At 46.4% G+C, this 16,942-nt stretch overlaps 1 protein-coding gene across 1 annotated transcript in view; it reads right to left on the bottom strand.

Annotated features, from left to right (window-relative positions):
• LOC129829640 (vasopressin V2 receptor-like) overlaps nt 1-16,942 on the bottom strand; it is a 63,473-nt gene that overhangs the window by 11,721 nt on the left and 34,810 nt on the right. Inside the window, exons 2-6 of the mRNA XM_055891453.1 lie at nt 14,942-15,330; nt 14,179-14,424; nt 7,536-7,682; nt 1,964-2,054; nt 1,175-1,324 (exon numbers count right to left, since the gene is read on the bottom strand). Of these exons, the coding sequence (XP_055747428.1) occupies nt 1,175-1,324; nt 1,964-2,054; nt 7,536-7,682; nt 14,179-14,424; nt 14,942-15,328 (1,021 nt within the window). The 5' untranslated portion in view covers nt 15,329-15,330. The remainder of the gene's footprint in view (nt 1-1,174; nt 1,325-1,963; nt 2,055-7,535; nt 7,683-14,178; nt 14,425-14,941; nt 15,331-16,942) is intronic.

Below are 16,942 nucleotides of genomic sequence, written 5' to 3'. Positions count from 1 at the left end.
GGTTTTCGTTCTACGTCGTTTTGTTATTTTGTAGTTTGAAAGTGTTTTGTTTAGTTTTCGTGTTGCCATCTGCATTGTTGTAATTTATAATAAAGATGGCATATTTCCCAGACTCCGCATTTTGGTCAGAAGATCCTTCTCTCCTCACCTCATCTGAGGAGGAGGAGAGCGACAGCTCTTACACTTGGGTACATTTGGGCTACTTGTGTGGGACACCTGGGTGACTTCATGATAAATGTCATGTAGCACACTCATTTTGGAAGTTATCATTCTGAAACTTTGCACAAGTACTGTTGCCCTCTTATGTTTTTCACTGAAATTGTCCCCATATTCATATCTGAATGTTTGTTTTATCTTGTTCATTTTAAAGATGATGATGCAACAATTAAAAATAAAAAACGTATGGTTTTTTCATTTTATTATCTAAACCAGATCTATTTTGTTATATTCTCCTACATTCAATTCACATTTATACAAACTTCAGAGTGTTTTCTTTCAAATGGTACCAGGAATATGCATATCCTTGCTTCTGGGCCTGAGCTAGAGGCAGTTAGATTTGGGTATGTCTTTAGGCGGAAATTGAAAGAAGGGGGGGGGGGGGGGGTAGCTGTATAAGGTTTAAAGCATATAGGAGGACCTGTTTCTTTATTAATTTGTTAAATGCATGTGCACACTCCCTCAGAAATCGTTTGGAGAAAATATCCTTTCTATTTTATTCAGCTATGTTCAACTGTATTCTTCATACTATAAAATAATACACAATAATGCCACGGAATTATAAGCAAATCTTGTCTGCTAAATGAACTAGTGTAGCCCACAGCCATATGGCATAGCCAGATCAGGGCCTAACATAAGGAAATCACGAAGTATTCTATTCTTCTGAAATAGACTACATTTTATTCATATCATGTTTCTTTAGGCCTGTCTAAAATAAATAATGGATTTATTGTGATGGTGTAGGCTATATTAAATAGATTTTTTAAATGTAGATGTTCCAAAGGTCTACATCAATGGCTATGCGTGGAAGCCAGGAGATGCTAAATGTGTTTATGTTAATTAACAGTCAATTACCGGGACACCGGCAATTATTTCCTTGACAATCACCGACTGACAAAATGTAATGACTGCCACAGCCCTTGTATGTGCGTTCGTGTGGGCTTCTTAGACCTCTTACCTTGATCTGGAGGGTTGGGGTCCCAGGCAGCCCAAAGCTGGACGATGAAGAAGGGGGACCAGCAGACTGTGTACACCAACACTATCACCAAAGTCATCCTCACCGTCTTAGACATGGCTTTGGAGATGGAGGGGGGCGTCAAGGCCAGGGGGGGTGGGGGAGGGTACTCCAGGGAGGGGCGTGGAGAGGGGACATGCCGGGCGGAGGAGGGGAGCTCGAAGGAGGTGTAGGACTCATGGCAGTAGCAGCCGCCATTGTTAGGAGGCACTGAACCCCCACTACATCCACCAGAGGTGACTGGGCCATGGGAGCCATGTGATCTGGGAACTACAGCTGTACTGGAGCCCCTTCGGTCACTAAGGCCAGGGTTGGAGGGGAGGGGGAGGTTATCTGGGGTGTTGCCGGGGTTTTGCTGCACTGCTGCTGCTGTGTGGTCATTGTGACAGCTGCTGCACTGTGGGCAGGGGGATGGGTAGCCATAGCAGTCTGATGGGGGCACAGTTGTAGACAGGGGGGAGAAGGAGGAGAGAGGGGTAAAGAGAGAGCTGGAGGGGTTGTTGTTCATATTCTTTAGAAGCTGTCCTTCTCCTACTCCTCTTCCCCCTCCTCCTCCTCTCCCCCCTCTTCCCCCTTCTCCTCCACCCCCTCTCCCACCTTCTCCTCCTCCTCCTCTCCCCCCTTCTTCTCCACCTCCTCTCCCTCCTCCTCCTCCTCTTCCCCCTCCTCCTCCTCCTCTCCCCCGCTCCCTTGTCATTCTACCGTCCTCCTTTTTGACTCTGTGGAAGCGGAAGATGACAGCGTTGTTCTTCTTGAGCTCTGCTGACACCATCCTCTCTGACTTCAGATAGATGTTGTTGTGAATCTCTCTGAAGATCCGGATCTGGAATGAGATAAAACATTGATTTCTCCTCTCTCTTCATGTAGTGTTGTGGTGTCTCTTTATGTAGTGTTGTGTTGTCTCTCTTTATGTAGTGTTGTGGTGTCTCTCTTTATGTAGTGTTGTGTTGTCTCTCTTTATGTAGTGTTGTGGTGTCTCTCTTTATGTGGTGTTGTGGTGTCTCTCTTTATGTAGTGTTGTGGTGCCTCTCTCTTTATGTGGTGTTGTGGTGTCTCTCTTTATGTAGTGCTGTGGTGTCTCTCTTCATGTAGTGTTGTGGTGTCTCTCTTTATGTAGTGTTGTGGTGTCTCTATTTATGTAGTGTTGTGGTGCCTCTCTCTTTATCTGGTGTTGTGGTGCCTCTCTCTTTATGTAGTGTTGTGGTGTCGCTCTTTATGTAGTGTTGTGGTGCCTCTCTTTATGTGGTGTTGTGGTGTCTCTCTTTATGTAGTGCTGTGGTGTCTCTCTTTATGTAGTGTTGTGGTGCCTCTCTTTATGTAGTGTTGTGGTGCCTCTCTTTATGTAGTGCTGTGGTGTCTCTCTTTATGTAGTGTTGTGGTGCCTCTCTTTATGTAGTGTTGTGGTGCCTCTCTTTATGTGGTGTTGTGGTGTCTCTCTTCATGTAGTGTTGTGGTGCCTCTCTCTTTATGTGGTGTTGTGGTGTCTCTCTTTATGTGGTGTTGTGGTGCCTCTCTCTTTATGTGGTGTTGTGGTGTCTCTCTTTATGTAGTGTTGTGGTGCCTCTCTCTTTATGTGGTGTTGTGGTGTCTCTCTTTATCTGGTGTTGTGGTGTCTCTCTTTATGTAGTGTTGTGGTGTCTCTCTTTATGTAGTGTTGTGGTGTCTCTTTATGTAGTGTTGTGTTGTCTCTCTTTATGTAGTGTTGTGGTGTCTCTCTTTATGTAGTGTTGTGTTGTCTCTCTTTATGTAGTGTTGTGGTGTCTCTCTTTATGTGGTGTTGTGGTGTCTCTCTTTATGTAGTGTTGTGGTGCCTCTCTCTTTATGTAGTGTTGTGGTGTCTCTCTTTATGTAGTGTTGTGGTGTCTCTCTTTATGTAGTGTTGTGGTGTCTCTCTTTATGTAGTGTTGTGGTGCCTCTCTCTTTATGTAGTGTTGTGTTGTCTCTCTTTATGTAGTGTTGTGGTGTCTCTCTTTATGTAGTGTTGTGGTGTCTCTCTTTATGTAGTGTTGTGGAGTCTCTCTTTATGTAGTGTTGTGTTGTCTCTCTTTATGTAGTGTTGTGGAGTCTCTCTTTATGTAGTGTGATGTCTCTCTTGTCGTGATGGGTGTTTTGTCCTGTATTTGTATTTTTAATCCCAGCCCCCGCAGGAGGCCTTCATTGTATATGACTGACTTGGCTAGTTAAATAAAGGTTAAATAAAATAAAAAGATAATCCATCCACCTGACAGGTGTGGCATATCAATAATCATCATTACACAGGTGCACCTTGTGCTGGGGACAATAAAAGGCCACTCTAAAATGTACAGTTTTGTCACAGAACACAATGCCACAGATGTCTCAACTTTTGAGGGAGCATGCAATTGGCATGCTGACTGCAGGAACGTCCACCAGAGCTGTTGCCAGATAATTTAATGTCAATTTCTCTACCATAAGCCACCTCCAACGTCTTTTTAGAGAATTTGGTAGTACGTCCAACCGGCCTCACAAGCGCAGACCACATGTAACCACGTCAGCCCAGGACCTCCACTTCAGGCTTCTTCACCTGCGGGATCATCTGAGACCAGTCACCCGGACAGCTGATGAAACTGAGGAGTATTTCTGTCTGTAATAAAGCCATTTGTGGAGAAAAACTCATTCTGATTGGCTGAGCCTGGCTCCCCAGTGGGTGGACCTGGCTCCCAAGTGAGTGGGCCTATGCCCTCCCAGACCCACCCATGGCTGCGCCCCTGCAAAGTCATGTGAAATCCATAGATTAAGGCCTAATGAAATTATTTAAATTGACAAATTTCCTTATATGAACTGAAACTCAGTAAAATCTTTTAAATTGTTGCATGTTCCATTTATATGTTTTATTCAGTATAGTTAAAACTAATAGAAAAAAATGTACGTAGACAATAAAAAACTATTTTGGAACAGATTCCTAAACCCAATCATCCCAACACAGACACCAAACACGGACTTATTGTCCTTTTTAACTCAATTAAAAGTCCTAAATTCTGTTTCCAAAAAAAGCACATGACTCCAGCAGGCCAGGTCTGGGTCTTAGAACAATGTCCTGCCAAACCACGTTAAGAAGGACATCATTTGATCAGACCTGGATTCAACTACTATTTGAAATAATTTCAAATACTGTAGCTGAGCTTGATTGTGCTTGCCTGGAACAGTTTTACCTAATTTCTATCAACATGTTAAATGTGCAACCAGAGGGAAAAGAACTCTGGACCACCTATACTCCACACACAGAGATGCACACAAAGCTCTCCCTCACCCTCCATTTGGCAAATCTGACCATAATTTGATCCTCCTGATTCTTGCTTACAAGCGAAAATTAAAGCAGAAAGCACCAGTGACTAGATCAGTAAAAAAAGTGGTCAGATGAAGCACATGCTACAGGATTGCTAGCACAGACTGGAATATGTTCCGGGATTCCTCCAATGGCATTGAGGAGTACACCACAGCTGTCATTGGCTTCATCAATAAGTGCATCGATGACGTCGTCCCCACAGTGACCGTACGTACATACCCCAACCAGAAACCATGGATTACAAGCAACATCCGCACTGAGCTAAAGGCTAGAGCTGCCACTTTCAAGGAGCGGGACTCTAACCCGGAAGCTTATAAGAAATCCAGCTATGCCCTCCGATGAACCATCAAACAGGCAAAGCGTCAATACAGGAATAAGATCGAATCGTACTACACCGGCTCTGACGCTCGTCGGATGTGGCAGGGCCTGCAAACCATTACAGACTACAAAAGGGAAGCACAGCCGAGAGCTGCCCAGTGACACGAGCCTACCGGACGAGCTAAACTACTTCTATGCTCGCTTCGAGGCAAATAACAATGAAACATGCATGAGAGCACCAGCTGTACTGGCAGACTGTGTGGTCACGCTCTCCGCAGCCAATGTGAGTAAGACCTTTAGACAGGTCAACATTCACAAGAGTGCAGGGTCAGACGGATTACCAGGACGTGTACTGCGAGCATGTGCTGACCAACTAGCAACTGTCTTCAGTGACATTTTCAACCTCTCCCTGTCTGAGTGTAATACCAACATGTTTTAAGCAGACCACCATAGTGCATGTGCGACAAAACCTATTCCCCCTCAAGAGACTGAAAAGATTTGGCATGGGTCCTCAGATCCTCAAAAGGTTCTGCAGCTGCACTATCGATAGGATCCTGACTGGATGCATCACTGCCTGGTATGGCAACTGCTCGGCCTCCGACCGCAAGGCACTACACAGGGTAGTGCGAACTTCCCAGTACATCACTGGGGCCAAGCTTCCTGCCATCCAGGACCTCTATACCAGGCGGTGTCAGAGGAAGGCCCTGAAAATTGTCAAAGACTCCAGCCACCCTAGTCATAGACTGTTCTCTCTGCTACCACAGAGCAAGCGGTACCGGAGCGCCAAGTCTAGGTCCAAGAGGCTTCTAAACAGCTTCCACCCCCAAGCCATAAGATTCCTGAACATCTAGTCAAATGGCTACCCAGTTATTCACATTGCCGCCCCCCCCCCCCCTCCCTTCACACCACTGCCACTCTCTGTTGTCATCTATGCATAGTCACTTTAATTAACTCTACCTACATGTACATACTACATTTTTATATTTACATTTAAGTCATTTAGCAGACGCTCTTATCCAGAGCGACTTACAAATTAACTCAACTAACCGGTGCACGTGCACATTGACTCTGTACCGGCACCCCCCCCTGTATATATTATTATTTTTTACTGTTCCTCTTTAATTACTTGTTACTTTTATCTCTTATTTTTATCCATATTTTTTTTAACTGCACTGTCGGTTAGGGGCATTTCACTGTAAGGTATACACCCTATTGTATTCAGGGCATTTCACTGTAAGGTATACACCCTATTGTATTCAGGGCATGTAACTAATAGCATTTGATTGATTTGAACATTGTAACCGATAGAATGGCAAACACACCGATCTGGGGAACTCCAGGCAGGTTAAATCAAACACACCGATCTGGGGAACTCCAGGCAGGTTAAATCAAACACACCGATCTGGGGAACTCCAGGCAGGTTAAATCAAACACACCGATCTGGGGAACTCCAGGCAGGTTAAATCAAACACACCGATCTGGGGAACTCCAGGCAGGTTAAATCAAACACACCGATCTGGGGAACTCCAGGCAGGTTAAATCAAACACACCGATCTGGGGAACTCCAGGCAGGTTAAATCAAACACACCGATCTGGGGAACTCCAGGCAGGTTAAATCAAACACACCGATCTGGGGAACTCCAGGCAGGTTAAATCAAACACTCAAAGTATATGAAAGATTTCAAATAATATTTTTGAACCCAGTTCTGCACTTGATATGAAACACAAATTAATTCAATGTCCTTAATCTTTGGCTGGGTTCCGGTTCATTCGTCTGATATTCTGGTTCTCTGTGGGGTACCTCACGATGGGTAGTGTTCTGACAGGCTGGCCACACAGCAGTGAGTCTACAGAGGGCTGTGTTAATTAGGCCATCGGAAACACGGGATGCTACATAACACCAGCCACTGAGCCTGTCCAGTCTGATCTGATAGAACTGACCCCCTGGAGCTTATTCAACAACGCCTGCCAAATACCGCTCCATCAAAACAGAACACCTTTTATTCATGCTTGACATGCTTCAGTTTTTGGATTCTGTGTATTTTATTGCCTCGGGGGTGGCAAGTAGCCTAGAGGACTCTTTTCCCCATGTAGTGCAGAGGAGGCTAGTGGGAGGAGCAGGCTCAATGTAAATGCTGGAATGAAATCAATGTTTCCATTTGTTTGATGTGTTTGGTACCATTCCATTGATTCCATTCCAGCCATTACAATGAGCCTGTCTTCCTATAGCTCCTCTCACCAGCCTCCTCTGATATAGTGCACTATTTAAGGAATAGAGTGCATTTTGGAAAAAGCTATAGTTTAAGACGCGGGTGATAATAACATGGGAACTGAACTGGTAACAAGAGGGCTGCTGGTCTCTGATCCCAGGTTGTGCCGTAGAACAAGGCACCCTCCAGGAGCACCGCGGCTGACGCTGCTCCTCTCAATGTGTGTGTCTGGGGGTCTTGGGAAAAAGGCAAAGGACTCATTTCTATTCTAGGTTTTTTCTGTCGTCACACTGTGTTTTGTCCTTGTTGTCGTACCTGGCAGACAGTGATGATTAAGGCTGTCAGTGTGTGTGTGTGTGTGTGTGTGTGTGTGTGTGTGTGTGTGTGTGTGTGTGCGTGTGTGCATGTGTGCGTGTGTGCGTGCGTGCGTGCGTGCGTGCGTGCGTGTTTTTTTTCCAGTAGTAGACAGTACCTGGCAGACGGTGATGATTAGTGCTGGCAGTAAGAACACTGCTAGGGTCATCCAGGTGATGTAGGCCTTGAGCCCCCACTGCTCAGCGAAGTAACCCCAGCACTCAAACTCTCCTGGAGAAACCTCTGACCGCGAGAAAATGAAGAACTGAGGGAGGAAGGACGGGACAGATTGAGGAGGGGGGAGAGGGCGAGGGTGGGAGGATGGAGGGAGGAGGGAGTGGTGAGGGAGTCAAAACCAAACACATTTCTAACTAACAGAACAGGAGGCCACACTGTCTAGGAAACGTCCACTGAACTCATGATACTCATTGAATTTGACTGCAGGCTCTGGGGTCTGGGCAGAAGTGTCCCTTTGAGACTTTTACTTAACCTTTAGTCATGCTGAGACCAATGCTTCTTTCACAGATCAGCCCTGTATTCCCATCTATCCACATAAAACACCTCAATATACACTACACACATCAATATACACAACAATATACAGTACACATCAATATTCACATAAATACACAAAAAGCAAAACACAATGAGCCAGCATGTCATCTATCTGGTGCATACCTGAGGTAGCCTATACCGAGGTACAACCTGAGGTAGCCTATACCGAGGTACTACCTGAGGTAGCCTATACCGTGGTACAACCTGAGGTAGCCTATACCGAGGTACAACCTGAGGTAGCCTATACCGAGGTACTACCTGAGGTAGCCTATACGAGGTACAACCTGAGGTAGCCTATACCGAGATACTACCTGAGGTAGCCTATACCGAGGTACAACCTGAGGTAGCCTATACCGAGGTACAACCTGAGGTAGCCTATACCGTGGTACTACCTGAGGTAGCCTATACCGAGGTACTACCTGAGGTAGCCTATACCGAGATACTACCTGAGGTAGCCTATACCGAGCTACTACCTGAGGTAGCCTATACCGTGGTACAACCTGAGGTAGCCTATACCGTGGTACAACCTGAGGTAGCCTATACCGAGGTACAACCTGAGGTAGCCTATACCGAGGTACAACCTGAGGTAGCCTATACCGAGATACTACCTGAGGTAGCCTATACCGAGGTACAACCTGAGGTAGCCTATACCGAGGTACCTCCCGAGGTAGCATATACTGAGGTACAACCTGAGGTAGCCTATACCGAGATACTACCTGAGGTAGCCTATACCGAGATACTACCTGAGGTAGCCTATACCGAGATACTACCTGAGGTAGCCTATACCGAGGTACTACCTGAGGTAGCCTATACCGAGGTACTACCTGAGGTAGCCTATACCGAGATACTACCTGAGGTAGCCTATACCGAGGTACAACCTGAGGTAGCCTATACCGAGATACTACCTGAGGTAGCCTATACCGTGGTACAACCTGAGGTAGCCTATACCGAGATACTACCTGAGGTAGCCTATACCGAGATACTACCTGAGGTAGCCTATACCGAGATACTACCTGAGGTAGCCTATACCGACATACTACCTGAGGTAGCCTATACCGAGATACTACCTGAGGTAGCCTATACCGAGATACTACCTGAGGTAGCCTATACCGAGATACTACCTGAGGTAGCCTATACCGAGGTACTACCTGAGGAAGCCAATATAGAGGTACTACCTATACTGAACAGCCGGGCTAGTGTCCCTACCTCCATCGTGCTCTGAGGGCACGGAGCTGCTGCCAAACCCTGAGCTCACCTGTGTGAATTGTTTGTTTGTTTATAGTTACATTGCTCAATATCTCTCAATTTTGAAAGTGGATTTTACATTGCATGTCATCAGTCATCCTGATCCTGAAAAAAATGTATCATCACTACCAGAGGTTGTATGTAGTCAGTGAGTAAATCAACCACGACCACCTTCTCCCTTTGAGTTTCTACTCTCTTTCAGAGAAAAAGCTCACACTCTCCAAAACAGCAATGCCTTGCCTGATGGTTGTTTCACAAAGTCAACAAGGGAAACTAAGAAGAAACGAGGCTCAAGAGGTGCTGTCAGAAACAGAAAGACTACAGGGGTGGGAAAGTCATCACCCGCTCCCAGTGATCACCCTGTCAAATGTGTGGTCACTAAATAATAATAACTCCAGAGAATGCATTTCCACTGCTTCAGAGCCCAATGGCGGCGAGCAGTTCTTGTGCTGACAAGAACTCGGTAGTGAGTGTTGCAACTGAGGACAGATCATTTTTACACGCTACGAGCTTCAGCACTCGGGGGTCCCGTTTTGTGAGCTTGTGTGGCCTACCACTTCGTGTCTGAGCCGTTGTTGCTCCTAGATGTTTCCACTTCACAATAACAGCACATACAGTTGACCGGAGCAGCTCTAGCAAAGCAGAAATTTGACAAATTGACTTGTTGGAAAGCATCCTATGACAGTGCCACGTTGAAAGTCACTGAGCTCTTCAGTAAGGTCATTCTACTGGCTATGTTTGTCTATGGAGATTGCATGGCGGTGTGCTTGATTTTATACACCTGTCAGTAACACGTGTGGCAGAAATAGCCAAATCTACTTATTTGAAGGGGTGTCCACATACTTTTGTATATATAGTGTATGTGCCTGGACCTAACAATAAGGAAGCTGCTGACAGGATTACACACTGTTTCAATGCTTCAATTTCACGATCGGCTGACCAGACAGCATTTGTGCTTGGGGATGTTAATACGCTCTCACCTCCCCACTCTGCAACAGTACATCACTTCTCCGACTCGCTCAACGCGCATTGTGGAACAGTGTTGTGGCAACGTAGATGACACATACAAGGCAGTGTGCAGAGCATCCATCAGGAAATCAGACCATAACGTTATCCATCTCCTATCGAGATACAGCCAGCTAGTGAAACGCAGAAAATCTGTAGAGAAATCCATTCAGGCATGGAAAGAGGAGAGCAGGGAGGAGCTCAAGGACTGCTTTGATGTCACAGACTGTGGGGGGTTCTTTGACTGTTGTAGGGATCCCCATGAGTTGACAGACAGTATCACATCTTACCTCCAGTTCTGTGAGGAGGCTGTCATTAACACAAAAACTGTCCCAGTATTTCCCCAAAACAAGCCCAGGGTGTCTAAGAAATTGAAAATGTGCCTAAATGAAATTAAGTTTTCTTTCCTGAAAGTAGATACGGATGCTGTAAAGGAGAAAGAAATGGAATTCAGGTCAAACATGTGGAAAGCTAAAAGTGGAGCAGAGGTTCTGTACATGCAATCCAAGACAAGCATGGGAAGGAATGCAATGATGGGAGGAGAGAGCAGGAGAACAGAGAACAATCACATTGCAGACTGTACATCCTTTGTAAATGACCTTAAGGAAGATTTGACACCGTTGATTTTTAAAGACGAATGTCAACCAAATATGTGACAGCATCCCTGATTCCTCTCCTGTTCAGATACCAGAGAACAAGGTGGCCCCATGCCTGTCACATATTAAGCCAGACAAAGCATCGGGCCCAGACGTACTACAGGGCAAGTAATGAAGGTCTGCATCGACAAGCTACAAGGGAGTCTTCACACAACTGTTTCAACTCCTGCTGAGCACCTGCACAGTGCCAAACTCCTGGAAGGTGCCAACCATTGTACCGGTGCCTTAGAAGCCAAGGGCCAAATCAACAAATGGCTTTCGACCTGTGGCCTTCATACCCCTTTGGGCCAAATGCATGGTGAAGGGTTGTCAGTAAGCACCTTACCCTGTCCATAGCAGATCAACTGGACCCACTACAGTTTGCCTATAAGGCACAGAGGGGGACTGAGGATGCTACCCTGACCTTGGTGAACATGGTGGCTAGTCACCTTCAACATGCTAAATCATATGCACTCATTTTATTTATTGATTTTAGTTCAGCTTTCAATACAATGCATATACACACACTGCTGAAACGACAGCTGGACCTGAATGTCAACGGAGGCCTCACATGTTGGATCAAGGACTATATAACTGACTGACCACAGAGGTTCCTCAGGAATGGGGCCCTCTCTGATTAACTGACCCTGACCACAGAGGTTCCTCAGGAATGGGGCCCTCTCTGATTAACTGACCCTGACCACAGAGGTTCCTCAGGAATGGGCCCCTCTCTGATTAACTGACCCTGACCACAGAGGTTCCTCAGGAATGGGGCCCTCTCTGATTAACTGACCCTGACCACAGAGGTTCCTCAGGAATGGGGCCCTCTCTGATTAACTGACCCTGACCACAGAGGTTCCTCAGGAATGGTGCCCTCTCTGATTAACTGACCCTGACCACAGAGGTTCCTCAGGAATGGGGCCCTCTCTGTGTCCTTTCACCGTTGTTGTTCTCTATCTACTTTAACGAGATGAAAATCCAAGGAAACAATTTTTTAAAGATGCTACGTCAGATCGGGACAGCTATTTTAATCAGGCCAACGACCTTCAAGAATGGTGCCGGTCAAGTGCCCGCTACATCAATGTGGACAAGACAACAGAGCTGATCATCAATGGCAACAACCTGCCAATGTCCCAACCACTCTCTCTGAACGACCAACCAGTGGAGATGTTTGAGTGTTTCAAAGACCTAGGGAAACAAATTGATGACAAGCTGAGCTTTAAAGAGAATGCAGACATTTGCCAGTGCCTGTTTTTAATCCAGAAATCGGAGGGGTTCGGGGCCAGCCAGGATGTTCTTGAGAGGGTGTACAGCAGCTTGGTGGAGAGCATCCTCATGTTCAATATGACAGTATGGTCATCTGAGCGTGAGGAACAAAAGCAAACTGACTGGAATAGTAAACACAGCCAGCAAAGTAATTGGTCGATCACAGGCACAGTGGAGCAGTCTGTTCGACAAGGCAACCAAAAAGAAGGCACTGGCTGTCGTGGGCGACCCCTCCCACCCTCTACTACACTCTCAATTCATAAGGTTTCCCTCTGGCAGACGCTTCAGGCCAATGCTGTTGCTTGTGCTGTAGGACTACCAAATGCAGCGTAAATTGCACTGGTATATGTACTTATCTATCGAGTGCAGTTGGAGCAGTGGTGAAGGCAGTTGTGAGCGAATGTATCAATGTCCTCTATGTTTTTAGTTTACGCAGTATGATGGACTGACTGGTTTAAATGTGTGTGATGTGAGAATGCATCTGTATGTGATTATTTTAATGTCAGGTGATGCCAATGATACATTTCCATCCTGGATGGAAAATCAACTTTTATTCTATTCTATTTATTCTATCTTGTTCTGAGGGCAGCTCTACCTCCATCTTGTTCTGAGAGCAGCTCTACCTCCATCTTGTTCTGAGTGCAGCTCTACCTCCATCTTGTTCTGAGAGCAGCTCTACCTCCATCTTGTTCTGAGAGCAGCCCTACCTCCATCTTGTTCTGAGTGCAGCTCTACCTCCATCTTGTTCTGAGGGCAGCTCTACCTCCATCTTGTTCTGAGAGCAGCTCTACCTCCATCTTGTTCTGAGAGCAGCTCTACTGCCATCTTGTTCTGAGTGCAGCTCTACGTCCATCTTGTTCTGAGAGCAGCTCTACCTCCATCTTGTTCTGAGAGCAGCCCTACCGCCATCTTGTTCTGAGAGCAGCTCTACCTCCATCTTGTTCTGAGAGCAGCTCTACCTCCATCTTGTTCTGAGAGCAGCTCTACCTCCATCTTGTTCTGAGGGCAGCTCTACCTCATCTTGTTCTGAGAGCAGCTCTACCTCCATCTTGTTCTGAGAGCAGCCCTACCTCCATCTTGTTCTGAGAGCAGCTCTACCTCCATCTTGTTCTGAGAGCAGCTCTACCTCCATCTTGTTCTGAGAGCAGCTCTACCTCCATCTTGTTCTGAGAGCAGCTCTACCTCCATCTTGTTCTGAGGGCAGCTCTACTGCCATTTTGTTCTGAGAGCAGCCCTACCTCCATCTTGTTCTGAGAGCAGCCCTACCTCCATCTTGTCCTGAGAGCAGCTCTACCTCCATCTTGTTCTGAGAGCAGCTCTACCTCCATCTTGTTCTGAGAGCAGCCCTACCTCCATCTTGTTCTGAGAGCAGCTCTACCTCCATCTTGTTCTGAGAGCAGCCCTACCTCCATCTTGTTCTGAGAGCAGCTCTACCTCCATCTTGTTCTGAGAGCAGCTCTACCTCATCTTGTTCTGAGGGCAGCTCTACCTCATCTTGTTCTGAGAGCAGCTCTACCTCCATCTTGTTCTGAGAGCAGCTCTACCTCCATCTTGTTCTGAGAGCAGCCCTACCTCCATCTTGTTCTGAGAGCAGCTCTACTGCCATTTTGTTCTGAGAGCAGCTCTACCTCCATCTTGTTCTGAGAGCAGCTCTACCTCCATCTTGTTCTGAGAGCAGCTCTACCTCCATCTTGTTCTGAGAGCAGCCTTACCTACATCTTGTTCTGAGGGCAGCTCTACCTCGAGGTTTGTTGGGTGAAGTCAACGGTAAGTGGTCAAAGGCTGTCATGTTAGGGCTAGGGTTGGGGTTAGGGTTGAGCTGGGATGTGGACATGAAGCTAGGGTTAGGGCTAGGGTTATGGTTGAGCTGGGATGGGGACATGAAGTTTGGGTTAGGGCTAGGGTCGGGGTTAGGGTTAGGGTCGGGGTTAGGGTCAGGGTTAGGGTCGGGTTAGGGTCAGGGTTAGGGTCGGGGTTAGGGTCAGGGTTAGGGTCGGGGTTAGGGTCAGGGTTAGGGTCAGGGTTAGGGGCAGGGGGCAGTGATAGCGTTCCTACCTGTGGTATGGAGAGCAGTAGGGCCAGGCCCCAGGCCGTCATGATAGGGGTGTTCCAGCGCGACACGGACCCACCACGGTAGGCTTGCAGTGGGCAGCAGATGGCATAGTGCCGATCTACCGTCATCGCAACGATCATATAGGAGGACGCGAACATCCCTACGATCTGCAGGTATTTTACTGAGCGACACAGAAAATCCGGCCCCTGGAACCTTCCTGTGATGTCCCACACCAGCTGGGGAAGTACCTAAGGGACGGACAGGAAACAGGAGGATATTAAACTTTGCTATGTTAGATACTAACATACTACTTAGAATCCATGAATCAATACATGATGCTAGTGTGGACATAGAAATAGAGTAGACTAGCTCCTAAAGCAATGGAATACAAATAATATTTATTTGAATGCTCAGGCCATTTCCATTGTGTTTTGAGAACTGCGCCCAGTCCACCACACAATGGTGGGCGAATGTGTGCTTATTTGAAAGGTCCACACTCAATACATAAGGGCAGCCAGTATGTCAGTGCATTAGAGGGTTGGGGAATAGTTGACTCATTCATATTGTTGTAATCAAAGCCATTAGTAAATATACTAGAGTGGTCATGCTAGCTAGCTGCACAGTAACAGTATGTCCTCATTACATAGATCACTCATCGGCTACTGATGTTGAGTACACCAATGTGGTGCCTAGCAACCAGAACAGGGTTGGGATCAATCTCAAGAAAACTGGAGTCGACTCCATACCCTGAGGTGTCAGTCTCACCTGGAACAGCGCCACCACCAGGTCAGCAAGACACAGGTTGACCATGAACAGGTGCATGGGAGCGTTTTGTTTCCTCCTGCGAAGCAGCACCCAGAGTACAAAGCCGTTACCCAGGGTAGTCAGGGCCAGTACCAGGCCCAGCACCCCTATCTCGGCCCGGGCCAGGCCCAGATCCCTCACCCTGGGCTGGGGTAAGGCTTGGGGCGTGGTGGTTGAGGCGTTCTCTGGGATAATCCAATAGTAGGACCCTGCGCCTCCATGAGAACTGTTGAGGGACGTGAAGTCGGAGAAGAGGGAGGAAGTGAGGTTGGTTCTTCCTGCCGTCGCAGACGTCAGAGAGGAGTGGCCTAATCCATCCCAACCCGTTTTCTCTGAGATACTTTCCATGCCTAAGTAATAACAAAAAATAAAACAACAGAAACCTTAGAAAAATAATAATGATAAAATCGCTTCCTGCGTTTGTTTGGGGAGGGAGAGGACATAGGAAAATAACCCAGGGCTGAATCCCAACTCCGGTCTCTACCGGAGCATGCGAGTCACAAGCTTACCTTGTTTGTTTACGTTAAAATAAACATTTCGGCTAAGATCTGATAATAAACCATTGGTTTGTTAGTTTGGGATAATCCCATTTTAATTAAATGATCTTCAATTGCCCCCCAATTTGTTGGACAGACGAGTTGTCTTACTATCCCTCTCCCCTTCCTTCCTACGTCTTAGCACTGTCTCTGTCCAGACATCTTGTCAAAACTTCTGGCATCTTTCATTGACTTCTTCCAAGGTCAATATAACAGGCACAAACTCTGTGATTTTGGGAATAGAGCTACATGCTTCTAGCAAGGAAATAGAAGAGAGAGAGAGACAGAAAGAGAGCGAGAGAGAGAGAGAAAGAGAGAGACAGAGACAGAGGGAGAGTGAGTGAGTGAGACAAAGAGAGAGAGAGAGAGATTGATATAGAGCGATAGAGACAGAGACAGAAAGAGACAGAAAGAGAGAGAGGTTGATATAGAGCGATAGAGAGAGAGAGAGAGAGATTGAGGGAGAGTGAGTGAGTGAGACAAAGAGAGAGAGAGAGACAGGGAGATTGATATAGAGCGATAGAGACAGAGACAGAAAGAGACAGAAAGAGAGAGAGAGAGAGAGAGCTTGATTGATTGATATAGAGCGATAGACAGAGACAGAAAGAGAGAGAGAGAGAGGGAGAGAGAGCTTGATTGATTGATATAGAGCGATAGACAGAGACAGAAAGAGAGAGAGAGAGAGAGAGAGAGAGCTTGATTGATTGATATAGAGCGATAGACAGAGACAGAAAGAGAAAGAGAGAGAGAGAGAGCTTGATTGATTGATATAGAGCGATAGACAGAGACAGAAAGAGAGAGAGAGAGAGAGAGAGAGAGAGAGAGCTTGATTGATTGATATAGAGAGATAGACAGAGACAGAAAGAGAGAGAGAGAGAGAGAGAGAGAGAGCTTGATTGATTGATATAGAGCGATAGACAGAGACAGAAAGAGACAGAAAGAGAGAGAGAGAGAGAGAGCTTGATTGATTGATATAGAGCGATAGACAGAGACAGAAAGAGAGAGAGAGAGAGAGCTTGATTGATTGATATAGAGCGATAGACAGAGACAGAAAGAGAGAGAGAGAGAGAGAGAGAGCTTGATTGATTGATATAGAGCGATAGACAGAGACAGAAAGAGAGAGAGAGAGAGAGAGAGAGCTTGATTGATTGATATAGAGCGATAGACAGAGACAGAAAGAGAGAGAGAGAGAGAGAGAGCTTGATTGATTGATATAGAGCGATAGACAGAGACAGAAAGAGAGAGAGAGAGAGAGAGAGAGAGCTTGATTGATTGATATAGAGCGATAGACAGAGACAGAAAGAGAGAGAGAGAGAGAGAGAGAGCTTGATTGATTGATATAGAGCGATAGACAGAGACAGAAAGAGAGAGACAGATAACTAAAATAGGCCCCATTAGGGCCAGCCCAGACACTTTGTTTCATTGA

This window comes from Salvelinus fontinalis, chromosome 31, assembly GCF_029448725.1.
Source record: "Salvelinus fontinalis isolate EN_2023a chromosome 31, ASM2944872v1, whole genome shotgun sequence".
NCBI classification, from domain to species: Eukaryota; Metazoa; Chordata; class Actinopteri; order Salmoniformes; family Salmonidae; genus Salvelinus; species Salvelinus fontinalis.
The sequence above is the reverse complement of the archived record's forward strand: the minus strand, read 5'-3'. Positions and strand labels throughout refer to the sequence as shown.